This window comes from Galeopterus variegatus, unplaced genomic scaffold (genome assembly GCF_000696425.1).
Source record: "Galeopterus variegatus unplaced genomic scaffold, G_variegatus-3.0.2 Scaffold4936, whole genome shotgun sequence".
Classification (NCBI taxonomy): Eukaryota; Metazoa; Chordata; class Mammalia; order Dermoptera; family Cynocephalidae; genus Galeopterus; species Galeopterus variegatus.
In genome coordinates this window covers 46,835-61,062 of record NW_007731047.1, presented here as the reverse complement: position 1 = coordinate 61,062, position 14,228 = coordinate 46,835, and the positions used below count along the sequence as shown (strand labels likewise).

General features: G+C 37.9%; 1 protein-coding gene across 1 annotated transcript in view; it reads left to right on the top strand.

Annotated features, from left to right (window-relative positions):
• Positions 1–6,235, top strand: part of FMO2 (flavin containing monooxygenase 2 (non-functional)) — a 29,011-nt gene extending 22,776 nt beyond the window's left edge. Inside the window, 5 exon segments of the mRNA XM_008588637.1 lie at positions 690–892; positions 1,280–1,293; positions 2,193–2,531; positions 4,625–4,697; positions 5,881–6,235. Of these exon segments, the coding sequence (XP_008586859.1) occupies positions 690–892; positions 1,280–1,293; positions 2,193–2,531; positions 4,625–4,697; positions 5,881–6,235 (984 nt within the window).
• Positions 6,236–14,228: the final 7,993 nt, after the last annotated feature.

The following is a 14,228-nucleotide window of genomic DNA, read 5'->3' as shown; positions in this document are numbered from 1 at the left end:
CATATTCGAACAGTGGGGGAATAACAGTAAACGAGTAAAATAGGTATTCGAAAAGACAGTTGAACATACATTTTGAAAACAAGGAAAAGCTGAATAAACAAGGTAGAGATGAAAGGGAATCACCATAGTAGTTCAGAGTTTTTGACTTTTAAAATACAAGTATATAACAAAGTTCCTCTAAGAATGGAAGAAAGCTGGTTTCCCTTGTTATTCATCCCCCAGGGATACACAGATTCATACATTTATGCCTATATAGTTATTAGGCTATAATCATACATTTGCAAGAATTGTAATTGTTCACTTGCATTATAAAAGAAACTTGGGGTGGGTGGACAAGGGAAGAGGAAGGAAGAAGGAACTTTCTCTTAAGGAGCAGCAAACCACAACTGTAAACATTGTAAAGACTTATGGATTTTATTATTGGTATGAGCCCAAAGATCTTCTCATGTCTTCATGAAGTTCTCAAGAGTGTGTTGCAGTCTTCTTTTATCAGCCACTGGATACCCCATCTTATGCTAAAGTTGCCAAAGAGCAGTGAAAACTAGGAGGTACTTCATTTCAAGGTCAATCATTGTTGAAACAGAACCTCAGTAAATTCTGGGGCCATACACATGATGCATCCCCTACACAGTAAATTCCTCCAAAGGGTATGATGCCCTAGTTTAAACATCATTCCTTTCATTTACCAGGTATTTATCAGCACCAGGCAAGGCTCCTGGGTCATGAGCCATATCTCTGAAGATGGCTATCCTTGGGACATGGTGTCCCACACACAGTTTAACTCTATGCTCCAAAATTTCCTGCCATGAACGGTTCTAAAATGGATGACAGAACAACAGATGAATCAGTGGTTCAACCATGAAAATTATGGTCTTGAGCCTCAAAACAAGTAGTTATTTTTACTTTTTTTACAGTATACTCATTGGTAAGCAAGGTTGTCTGAAGGTGCCTCTTGCTACAAAAATCCAAGTTACTAGCATGGTAGATTGAATTACAACCTAAAAGGATGAATATCATATGGGTCCTGGAGTTTGAATTCCAAATATGTTCTGTATGTCTTAAAAAAGAAAATACTTAAGAAGGTGAAACAGAAGTGTTATCATCTACTCCAGAAAGCAAAACTAGAATCAACGGGAAGAGCTCTAGAGTCATCCAGCATTGGAGAAGGCTGCTTCAAGAAACTATGACCTTCCTTTCACAGGGGTGTGGTGGGAAACATGTCACTTTCTGACAATTTATGCTTTGCTAACTCTGTACACTATGAGGTTCTTCCCATGAGCAGCCTCCGAGAACATATTCCTAGCTCTTTGCCTAAAGACAAATCTCTGTTGATCTCAAGGATATACGTCATCAACATTGTGGGAACAAGCAAACATTATAGATGTTTAGTTTTCTTTAGTTGATAACAGTTTCCTTCCCTTAAAAAAGAAAAAGAAAAAGAAAAGCTTTAAAATCTTTTAACAAATGCCATGTGACTGCTATATGCTGAGATCTGATACATGGGCCACTTATTATCTTATTTGAAAAAAAAAAGAAAAAGAAAATGGTTCTCAACTGTACCAAAAAAAAAAAGGAAACTCCAGAAATACAAGCAGACTTTGCTCCATGTCCCATGCTATCACAGAGACTTCATGGGAACTTAAGATAAAAAAATATCACTAAGCCTAATTGTATACATTAATTTTCACACTGCTCCCTTAATTAGTTTCACAACGCATGGAATTTTACAAATTTTCCATTCCTTACTTATGATCAGATAGAGATCAGATGAAACAGCAAAATAAATAAAGCTAGATAACATAAAAATGGTAGACACGCCAATGGAATAATAACCGCCACAATACTCAGGGACTGACCATAGGCACTGACATTTTGTATAAGTTCTTTGGGATGCTTCTTTCTTTGAAATGTCTTTTACTCACATCAACTACATGTTTTCTCTCATTTATTGAGAATAGAGATTTGTGATGTGATAATAAAGTCACATGATAAAGGTTGGGGCAAGTCAACTAGTTAGTTGAGTTAGAGTTAAAGAGTTAGTTAGAGTTAGTTGAGTTAGTTAAAGTTAGAGTTTTATGAATATCTCAGAAACCCTTTTATTTTCAGAACTACCCCCAAAAAATGTCAAGAGGGTTCAATATTTCTCAGTAAATGATCCTTCTGACTGTTTTTTTTCTGTTTGTCTTAGATACCTGTACTAAATATTGATCTTCCAAGTCACCTACTCTGTGGAGCCATCAAGGTGAAACCAAGAGTGAAAGAGCTCGTGGAAACTTCTGCCATCTTTGAGGATGAAACGGTGGAGGAGGACATTGATGTCATTGTCTTTGCTATAGGATATACTTTCTCTCTTCCCTTCCTTGAAGATTCAGTTGTTAAAGTGGAAGATAATATGGTCTCACTATATAAGTACGTGTTTCCCCCTCACCTGGAAAGGCCAACCCTTGCATGCATTGGTCTCATCCAGCCCCTAGGTTCCATTTTCCCAACAGCTGAACTTCAAGCTTATTGGGTGACAAGAGTTTTCAAAGGTAAGTGAGGGGGAAGGTGGGTGGCTGAGTGTTTCAGACCTGGTGGAGTTTATTTAAGCAAGAGTTGAGACAAAAAAATTGCAATGAAAAGATTGACAACTTTGGCTGCTCCCACAAAATTAACATCCTAAAAAGTTAATGAAGAATTCAAAGAATAACAAGTATGGGGATACAGTAATAATAAATACCTACAATTTATCCTTTTAAAATATTAGTTCGGAGAATTTCAATTGCCAAAAAGTTAAGTACTTATTCACCTTTCTTTGAATCATGACAGATCAGTTTAAGAAGGAAAATATCTATGTCTCCTGGTTTTACCTATGCGGTGTTTATAAATTCCTCAAAATATGTGCAAATCAAGAGACCTAGGGCCTCTTCCATACTTAATTTCAAATTAACTCTTCATACCTGAGCAGCTCAACCTCACATAGTTATAAAATTATTGAAAAGTTTCTCTCTGAGCATCTGTGCAGCACTTCACCCTCCTCAAAAAGCTATTATCTCCCTGCTTGCAGGGTTCAATTCTGTTCAACAAAAACTCATTGAGTACCTAGCCCTGTGCTGGAACCTGATGAGAAGCAGAAAAATATAAACAGGCCATTTCAACACAATATGGCAAATGCTTTGATAGAGGAACACATGGAGTACTGTGAGAAGAGCAGGGTGGAATAAGGGCAAGGCATGTGGTCTACTTAAACTTGAATGACTGAGTTTCTCAGGTATGGAATAGAGAATCTCCTGAGCAAAAGTACAGAGGCATGACGCATATGGAGAGTTACACAATATTTGATCTTTTAGAGCAAGATGTGTGAGTCAGAGAGGGATGAGAGATTAATCTTGGAGAAGAGACAGGACACAGGAACTTGTAAGACATGCGAAGGAGCTTGGATTATAAAATGTAGATCAGTTCAGCCTAAATCTGACTACACATAAAAATCATCTGGTACGCCCTTAAGAACACTGAGTAAGTTTGGTCTGAGGACCTGGAATCTGCATTTTAGAATGGTCTTCAGCCAGAGGCACCATTGAAGGGTTATAAGCAAAGAACAGGCATTATCAGATTTTACACTTTAGGGAGGTCATTTCAGAAGTAGTTTGGTATATAGATTTGAAAGGAAGAAAAGAGTGGAGGCTCAGAGACCAGTGAGAAGGCTCCTACAATAGTCTACGCTGAAATATGATGCACACATATTGCACACAGTTATTTATATTCAACACTATACCCCACAGATATGTGCAATCAATTATGTTTCAGTTAAAAAAAATAAAATGTGATGCAGCCTGGGTCAGAGCAGAATTGGAAAAGAGGACATAAATGTAAGAGATGGGTAAGGGTAAAATCAGCAGGAAAGAAAGAAAGGAATCAAGCATGACTTGCAGTTCTCTGGTATTGGAAAGTGGGTGGGAAGCAGTGCTATGAGCAGAGATCGGGTACAAGGAAGAAGATCTGGACAGGAGGACTTCAGTGATGAGCTAGCTTTGGACTACCTGAATCTAAGATGTCTGGTGACTAGCCATATGCAGGGGGACTTCACCATTTCTCAACACGTTTGAAGTAGGGGGGATGTTTGTGAACAGGAGATGAATCGTAAGCCCACAGTAATAACTCTTGCTTCGATCTACTTTATCCCCACCTCCCTACCATAGTTGGGGCCACTCTCATCTCTTACCAGGTTTACTTTAACAGCTTTAAACTGGTCTCCCTAACTTTAGGTTTGCCTCCCTGGAGTCCATTTTCCTAGATTCAGCAGACAGACAGATCTTTATTAAATGGCAGGTGTGATCTTGTTATCTAGTGTGGGAAGCTTTCCCACGGCTTCCTATCACCTCTAGCATAGAACCAAAACCACTTGACGTGGCTTCCAGGCTCCTCCCTTAGCACTCTCCACCTCCTAGTTCATGCCATGGACTGTGCTCCATGGGCAGCATCATACAGAACACTATGGGAGTGGTTCCCCTGGAGTTCAGCAACACAGCAGCCCTGGCTGGCATAACGTGGTTACATGGCCAGTTTAATTTTAAGAGTCAACTGCTAGATAAAACAAATGATATCGAATCAAACCCACTACTCAGACCAGCCTTTTATTTTCTAGGCTTGTGCTGCTCGCCTTCAGAAAAGACTATGATGGCGGACATTATCAAGAGGAATGAAAAAAGAATTGATCTGTAAGAATTTTTTCTTAATTCTTTACATAGAGCAGTGTTTATCAAAGTAGAGCGATAAAACGACATACAAGAATCACCTAGCTGCTTGATAAAAATGCAGATTCCAGGACAATAGCCCAGACTAACTAAATCAGAAGATCCGTGGATGAGACTAGAAATTTGCATGTTTATGTTCTTGCTACTAGTTTAAGAATTAATTTAAAGATAGGAACTATACCAAAACAGAAAGTTTTTCTAGGCTTAATTTCATTCCAGTTTTATATGATGTCCATGTCAGATTCCATATTTTCTCAGGCCACCCGTATTCTGTGGTTAGATAGGGAATGGGATGGGGGCAGCAGTGGTGACAGTAGCCTGAATATCTCTGAAAAGTTAGCTGGAGGAAACCCATCAAAATAAATTAGGAAGGGGTTGGTGTGAAGGTTCAAGGATTTGTATTCTTTGAGAAAGTGGAATGAGATTCAACAGTGATCAAGTACCCCTGGAAAGTTTACTCGGGGGCCTGACATCAGATGTAAGGGATTATTACATATTCAACATCTAATATATCTAACATTTATTGAGCATCTACTATATGCCAGCCAGACTGCCATGTACTTTAGAAATTTAGCAAACAAATATTAAGCATCTTCTCTGGGCAAGACACTGAGGTAGGCTTTCATATGGGTTATCACATGAATTATTGCAGCAATCCTGACTGGTACATACTTTCCTGGAGACTTGCAGCTGCTAAATAAACACCAAATGATAATCATGGTTATCAATTTTGTCACGATCATAGAGCTTTCTTGAATTCATGATGATTTATTTTATGGCCTGCTCTCAATCTGAGATATGGGCTTCCTTTTTTTTTTTTTTTTTCAACAGATGACCGGTAAGGGGATCTTAACCCTTGACTTGGTGTTGTCAGCACCATGCTCACCCAGTGAGTGAACCAGCCATCCCTATATAGGATCCGAACCCGCAGCCTTGGTGTTATCAGCACCACACTCTCCTGAATGAGCCATGGGCCTGCCCTTGGGCTTCCTGATGAGATAAACTCACACTGTTCACCAGGGATTCATTCAAAATGCATTCATTCACTCACCCATTCATTCATTCTTTCAACAGCCATTGAAGGTCTAATATTCTTACATAACTTAGTACATTTTGTGAATTTGCCCTTTTTACTTTCTTCATTAAGGTTTGGAGAATACTAGAGCCAGATACTGCAGACCAATTTCACCCATTACTTGGATGAGCTGTCCTTAGACATAGGTGCAAAGCCAGACTTCTTCTCTCTCTTGTTAAAAGATCCTAAACTGGCTGTGAAAGTCTATTTCGGACCCTGCAACTCCTATCAGTATCACCTGGTTGGGCCTGGGCAATGGGAAGCAGCCAGGAGTGCTATCTTTACCCAGAAACAAAGGATACTGAAACTGTTAAAGACTTGGGCTCTGACGACTTCATCTAATTTCCTAGTTTCCTTCCTGTTGAAAATCCTAGGGCTTCTTACTGTTGTAGTGGCCTTTTTTTTTTTCCAACTTCACTGGTTCTAATTTATCTGCATAACATTTTTGTCTTTATTATCTTGTCAGTTAGTATCTCTTAAAGAAAAAAAAAGATTAAAAGAAAAAATATTAAATCTATATTCTAAATTTTAGAGTTAGGAGAGGTCTATGTATAAAACCAAAATTGTGTCATGAAATTTCTTTACCATTTCACCTTTCCCTCAAGTTCACCAAACTCTCCAAAAAGTATGATAAAATAACACTGGCCCAGGTAGATAGGCCTGCCAGCCTTGATACAGGGGAATTGTGTGGAAAAATAGTAGAATTACGCAGAATGAAAAGCAGGGTCCCACGGTTTAAATTATTGGACAATTTAAATTGCAGGTAAATATTTAAAACTCCTGCACAATGTTCTTGATGGTCTTCCTATCCAGACTGTATTTGGTCACAAAGTTCTCAAATGTTCAATCACACTCCATATGCTTGGTGGGAGGTCACTCAAAAAATACTGGAGAAAAAAAAAAAAAACAAGAGGATAGACTTAGCAAATAACAATGCTCAGACAGACTTTTAGGGCCTCATATTGAAAGCTAAGAAAATAGCCACCTGTTTTTGTAAGTAAATTTTTATTGAAACCCATTTGTTTATTGTCTGTGGCTGCTTTCAAACTGAAATGGCAGAGTTGAGTAGATGCAATAGAAACCATGTGGCCCTGTGAACTGCAGGTGCTGAGAGCTCTGCAGGAAGAACCTGGGATATTGCAAAAGACATGAAATGGATGCTCTAGGACTCAGTGACCTTTGAGGATGTGCCTGTGAACTTCACCCAGGAAGAGAGGGCTTTGCTGGATCCTTCCCAGAGAAATCTCTACAGAGACATGATGTGGGACAGCTTCAGAAACCTGGCTTCTTTAGGAATTTGTTCATCTAAATTATCTAATTTGAGGATCCAATCCATGCCACATCCAGGGGACCAATGCAGCCACAGGGCTCACCCACACCCAAGCGATCACTGGAAGGACTTGCAGGCCCACCAAACAACCATGTGGGCCACCCACGTCAGCATGCACAGGACCCATGCATTGATTGAACAGGAACCAAGACAGCCCACCACACACTCAACTGCACTGAAAAAAGAAGAGTCACCAGCAGAACCTCCAAACAGAGGAGGAAGTCTTCCCCCTCATAACCCACTCCAGTGATAGAAAAATTAAGTGTTCTACCAGATGACCAAATATCAGTGTAAAAATACTAGAAGTACAAATAAACAAGAAGACATGACACTGCCAGAGGAATATGGTAATTCTCAAGTACCAAGCCCTATACAGCAAGAAATCCTCGAGATGTCTAAAAAGGAATTCCAAGCACTGATTTTAAGAAAACTCCAAGAAAAAGAAAAGAATCAACTAGAGAACACAATAAAACAAGAAAAAATATCCAGGATATGAAGAAGAAAATTTACAAAGAGATTAATAACTTTAAAAAGAACATAACAGAACTCCTGGAAATGAAGGATTCTTTCAATGAAATAAAAACAGAACAGAAAGCTTGAGCAGCAGGCTAGAGCAAACAGAAGAAAGGATCTTAGAACTTGAAGATGGTCTTTTTTAAATAACCCAGGCAGACAAGAAAAAGGAAGAAAGAATTCTTTTATTTATTTATTTTTTTTTTTTAAAGATGACCGGTAAGGGGATCTCAACCCTTGGCTTGGTGTTGTCAGCACCACGCTCAGCTAGTGAGCAAACCGGCCATCCCTATATAGGATCCGAACCCGTGGCCTTGGTGTTATCAGCACCACACTCTACCGAGTGAGCCACTGGCCACCCTAGAAAGAATTCTTTTAAAGTGAAGAAAATTTAAGAGAGCTAGCAGACCACCTCAAGTGCACAAACATCTGAATCATGGGTATTCCAGAAGGGGAGCAAAAAGGGAAAGGCATTGAAAATATATCCAAGGAAGTAATAACAGAAAACTTCTCAGGTATAGGGAGGGAGGCAGACCTTCAGATCCATGAAACCCAAAGATCCCCAAATAGATTCAATCCAAGATGATCTTCTCCAAGACACATGATAGTCAAACTGCAAAACTCAGAGACAAAGAGAGAATTCTAAAAGCAGCAAGAGAAAAGCACCAAGTCACCTATAAGGAAGCCCCTATCAGACTAACAGCAGACCTCTCAACTGAAACCTTACAGGCCAGAAGAAAATGGGGTGATATATTCAAAAGACTGTAAGAAAAAAATTGCCAGCTGAGAATCCTACACCCAGCATGGTTATCCTTCAGAAATGAGGGAGAAACAGTGGATTTCCCTGACAAACAAAAATTACAGGAGTTCACTACCACATGACCAGCCCTGCAAGAAATACTCAAAGTCCTGCATCCAGAATCTGAAAAATGATAATCAATATCACGGATTCACAAGAAAGAGCAAAACCCACCATTAAAACCAAAATGCAAATGAGAAAGAGAAAGAAGCTAAATCATGTCACCTCAAAAATACAACTAGCATTGAATATGAAAAACAAAAGGGAAAGAAAGGGGCAAATGTTGCTTAAAACATCTAAACAAAAAGCAATATAATGACAGAAGTAAAGCAATACTTATCAATAACAACTCTAAAAGTAAATGGATTAAACTCACCATTCAAAAGACAAAGACTGACTGGTTGGATTAAAAAGCTAGACCCAACTATATGCTGTCTTCAAGAGACCCACCTCACCTATAAGGAAAAGCACAGACTAAAAGTGAAAGGATGGAAAAAATATACCATGTAAACAGGAACCAAAAATGAGCAGGGGTAGCTATTCTTATATCAGAAAAAATGACTTCAAACCAAAAACCATGAAAAGACATAAAGAAGGCCATTACATAATGATAAAGAGATCTATCCAGTTAGAGGACATAACAATCATAAATATGTATGCACCCAACAGTGGAGCACAGAGATATGGAAAGCAAACACTCTTAGACCTAAAAAAAAAGAGATAGACCCAAATACAATAATAGTGGGTGGCCTGAACACCCATCTCTCAGCATTAGACAGCTCTTTCAGGCAACAAGTCAACAAAGAAACACAAGATTTAAACTATACCTTACCAATTGGACCTGGCAGACATCTATAGAACATTTCATCCCACAACTAGAGAATATACATCCTTCTCATCAGCACATGGAACATTCTTCAGGACAGACCACATGCTAGGTCACAAATCAAGTCTTAGCAAATTTGAAAAAATTGAAATCATCCCAAGTATTTTTTCAGACCACAATGGATTAAAACTGGAAATTAATAACAAGCAAATTTCTGGAAACTACTCAAGGGCATGGAAACTGAACAACAGACTCCTGAATAACCTATGGGTCCAAGAAGAAATTAAACAGGAAATCAGAAAATTTCTTGAAACTAACGAAAATAAAGATACACCATACCAAAACATATGGGATACTACAAAAGCAGTACTAAGAGGGACTTTTATTGCAATAAATGCTTATATCAAAAGAATGGAAAGTTTTCAAATAAATGACTTAACACTATGCCTCAAAGAACTAGAAAAATAACAACAATCCAATCCCAAAAGTAGTAGATAGGAAGAAATCAAGCTCAGGGCAGAGCTAAATGAAATAAAGACTCAAAAAACAATACAAAGAATCAATGAAACAAAAAGTTGGTTTTTGTGAAGATAGATAAAATAGATAAGCCATTAGCTAGGTTAACAAAAGATAGAAGAGAGAAGATCCAAATAATGAAAATCAGAAATGAAAAGGGAGACATTACAACTGATAACACAGAAATACAAAAAATCATTAGAGATTATTATAAACAATTCTACAGCAACAAATATGAAAACCTGGAGGAAATGGATAATTTCTGGACACATACAAACTACCAAGACTAAACCAAGAAGACACAGAGAACCTTAACAGACCAATAACAAGCAATGAGATTGAAGCAGTAATCAGAAATCTTCCAATAAAGAAAAGCCCAGGACCAGACGGCTTTACAGCTGAATTCTATCAAACCTTTAAAGAAGAATTAATACCACTTCTCTTCAAACTTTTCCAAAAAATTGAAACAGAAGCCATTCTCCCAAACTCATTCTATGAGGCCAGTATCACCCTGATACCAAAACCAGATAAGGATGCCAATATCCCTGATGAACACAGATGCAAAAATCCTCAACAAAATACTAGCAATCAGATTACAGCAACACATAAAAAAAATTATACACAATGATCAAATGGGATTCGTCCCAGGGATGCAAGATGGGTTCAACATATGCAAGTCAATAAATGTGATATACCACATCAACAAAACTGAGGACAAAAACCATACGATTATCTCAATTGATGCAGAAAAGGCATTTGACAAAATTCAACATCACTTCCTGATTAAGACTCTCAGCAAATCAGGTATACAAGGAAATTATCTCAATATAATAAAAACCGTTTATGACAAACCAATTACCAATATTATTCTGAATGGGGAAAAGCTGAAAGCTTTTGGAAGTACTAGCCAGAGCAATCAGGCAAGAGAAAGAAATAGAGGGCAGCAAGATTATAGAGGACAAGGTCAAACTATCCTTGTTTGCTGATGACATGATCTTATATAGGGAAAAACCTATAGACTCTACAAAAAAACTCTTACAGCTGATTAAAAATTTCACTGATGTTGCAGCATATAAAATCAACACCCACAAATTAATAGCCATTTTTATACTCCAATAACAAAGTAACAGAAAATGAAATCAAGAAAGCAGGATCATTTGCAATAGTTGCTGGCGCAGTACACACCTTGGTGGGGTCTTGAAAAAAATAGCTTGGGCTGCCCTTTCTGAGTTGGCAAGGCCCCGGAGGGAGAGCTGCTGGAAGGGCCACAGCTACCAACACTTGCTTTCATTGTAAAGATCTCTGCCTTGGCATAGTGGTGCTGCTTTCACTTTCTCTTTTGATGTTTTGGTCAGTGTGGCAGTTTCCTGAGTTTCCAAAAGATGCAAAAAATGACACACAAACAGTTGTTGTCATAAAATTAGATTATCCCACAAAAGATCCGGGAAGATTGAACAATTCCAAATTGTCCCTTTTGAGTCAATTTATTACACCAATGGATGTTTTAAAAACACCTTATGAATAGCCATGAGCAATTGTTTTTACCAAAGAAATTAATAAACTATAGAAATCCCCATCCTCTTCCCACCATCTGGGTAAATGGTATATGGATTATAAAATGGGAAAAGGAAAAATTTGGTACCCTCCTAGGGGACGTCCTAAAAATGACTTAAGTTGGCAAACGTCATTTACAGGGGATTATATTAATGGTAAGAGAATGGTTGGAATTAATGGAAAAAGATACTATAAAAAGAATTAAGTTTATGAGAAAGAATGTATAGAAACCCTGTTACTCATTGACGTCCTAAGTTAAATAAAAACATCTTAGTAAGATATTGGGACAAAAACATATGATGCACAACTTTCCCTCCTAAAAATAAAGATTATAGATGGAATTTAAAATGCACCTGGTTTTGTGAGGGATGGTGCTGTGCACTTTGACACTTTACATTGGGCCACACAGCCGCTATATTAAGTACATGCATGATAAAGCTGTTCAAATATCCTTTATTCCTTTTCCAAATAAACAATAGGTTCATGCCTATAGAAATATGAGAATCTTTAAATCAAAGTTAAAAATATATATATAAGGTTTGATTAACACTTTGAAACCGCAATCGCTGCCATCTGAATTTTGAGTCAGACATATAATTTATGCTTGCTGGCAGTAATAAGTTTAAGGTTAATACAAGGACAAGAAAAAGAAAAAGAAACACAATAGTGAGAAATGTCAAGAACAGCGAGTCATGGACTAATCTACCACAACAGATATAATCACCAGAAAGAATTGGCTGACCACAGAGTTTTATTTAACCTTGTGGATTATTAATTTTATGAGAACTGATGTAATTTTTTTTTTTTTAAAGATGACCGGTAAGGGGATCTTAACCCTTGACTTGGTGTTGTCAGCACCACGCTCACCCAGTGAGTGAACCAGACATCCCTATATAGGATCCGAACCCGTGGCCCTGGTGCTATCAGCACCGCACTCTCCCGAGTGAGCCACAGGCCGGCCGAGAACTGATGTAATTTTAAGAAAAGTTTCCGTTTAACTATTGGTTTAATAATTTTAAAGATTTATGTAGTTAAAATGCCCACATTAACCCCCCCGTGTTGTGTAACAAATAAAAATGTTTTCAGTATAAAGGCTGCTTCAGCTGCTTTAGCTGCTCTGGTTGCGACAGCGCTGACAGCCCGCAGGCTGAGAACGTGCTTCAGAGGAACAGAGGTCTCTGCCTGCGTTTTTTATTTTTGCTGTCTCCTCATCCCTCTTTCAAGGACCCCCAATTCGACTGGAGCTGGTCTCCAGCAAGTTGCCAAAAAAATAAAACACACAGGTAATCAATTTAACCAAGGAGATGAAAGATCACTACAATGAGAACTACAAAACACTACCGAACTAGATTAAACAGAACACAAAAAGGTGGAAAGACATGCTATTGGGTGAGAAGAATTAACATTGTGAAAATGTCCATTCTACCCAAAGCAATCTACAGATTCAATGCAATCCCCATCAAAATACCAATGACATTCTTCACAGAAACAGAAAAAGTAATCCAAACCTTTATATGGAACAACAAAAGACCCCAAATAGCCAAAGCAATCCTAAGCAAAAAAATAAAGCCAGAGGCAGAACACTACCCAACTTCAAATTATATTACAAAGCTATTGTAACAAAACAGCACAGTACTGGCATAAAAACAGACACTCAGATCAATGGAACAGAATAGAAAACCTGGGAATTAGCCCACATACTTACAGCCAACTGATTTTTGACAAAGGCAGCAAGAACATACATTGGGGAAAAGACTGCCTCTTCAATAAATGATGCTGGGATAATTTGTATTCCATATGCAGAAAAATGAAATGACCTATACCTCTCACCATATACCAAAATCAACTCAAAATGCATTAAAGACTTACATATAAGACCTGAAACCATAAAATTATTAAGGGAAAATATTCCAGGTAATAGGACTGGGAAAAGACTTTATGAATAAGATCCCAAAAGCACAAGCAACAAAAGAAAAAATAAATAAATGGGATTACATCAAATTAAAAATCTTCTGCACAGCAAAGGAAACAATCAACAGAGTAGAAAGACAACCTATGGAATGGGAGAAAATATTTGCAAACTATACATCTAGCAAGGGATTAATATCCAGAATATACAAAGAATTCAAACAATTATACAGTAAAAAAATAAATAATCCAATTAAAAAATGGGCAAATGAGATGACTAGACATTTTTCAAAGGAAGACACACAAATGGCCAACAGGTACATAAAAAAATGCTCAGCATCACTAGTCATCAGAGAAATGCAAATCAAACACACAAATGGCCAACAGGTACATAAAAAAATGCTCAGCATCACTAGTCATCAGAGAAATGCAAATCAAAACCATGTTGAAATATCATCTCACCCCAGTTAGACTGGCCATTATTAAAAAGACCAAGAATAACAAATGCTGGTGAGGATGTGGGGGAAGGGGAACTCTTCTACACTGTTATGGAACTGTATATTAGCACAGCTATTATGGAAAACAGTATGGAGGTTTCTCACACAACTACAGATAGAGCTACTATATGATCCAGCAATCTCAATGTTGGGTATATATCTAAAGAAATGGAGATCATTAGGTCAAAGGGATATTTGCACTCCCATGTTCACTGCAATTCTATTTGCAATTGCCAAAATATGTAACCAACCTAAGTGTCCACCGACAGACAACTGGATAAAGAAAACGTGGTATATATGTACAATGGAGTACTACTCTGCCATAAGAAAGAATGAAATTCTTCCATTTGCAGCAACATGGATGAGTCTGGAGAAAATTATGTTAAATGACATAAGCCAGACAAAGAAACAGAAATACCACATGTTCTCACTCATAACTGGCTGCTAGGAAGGAAGAAAGTCGGGGGGGGGGGGGGG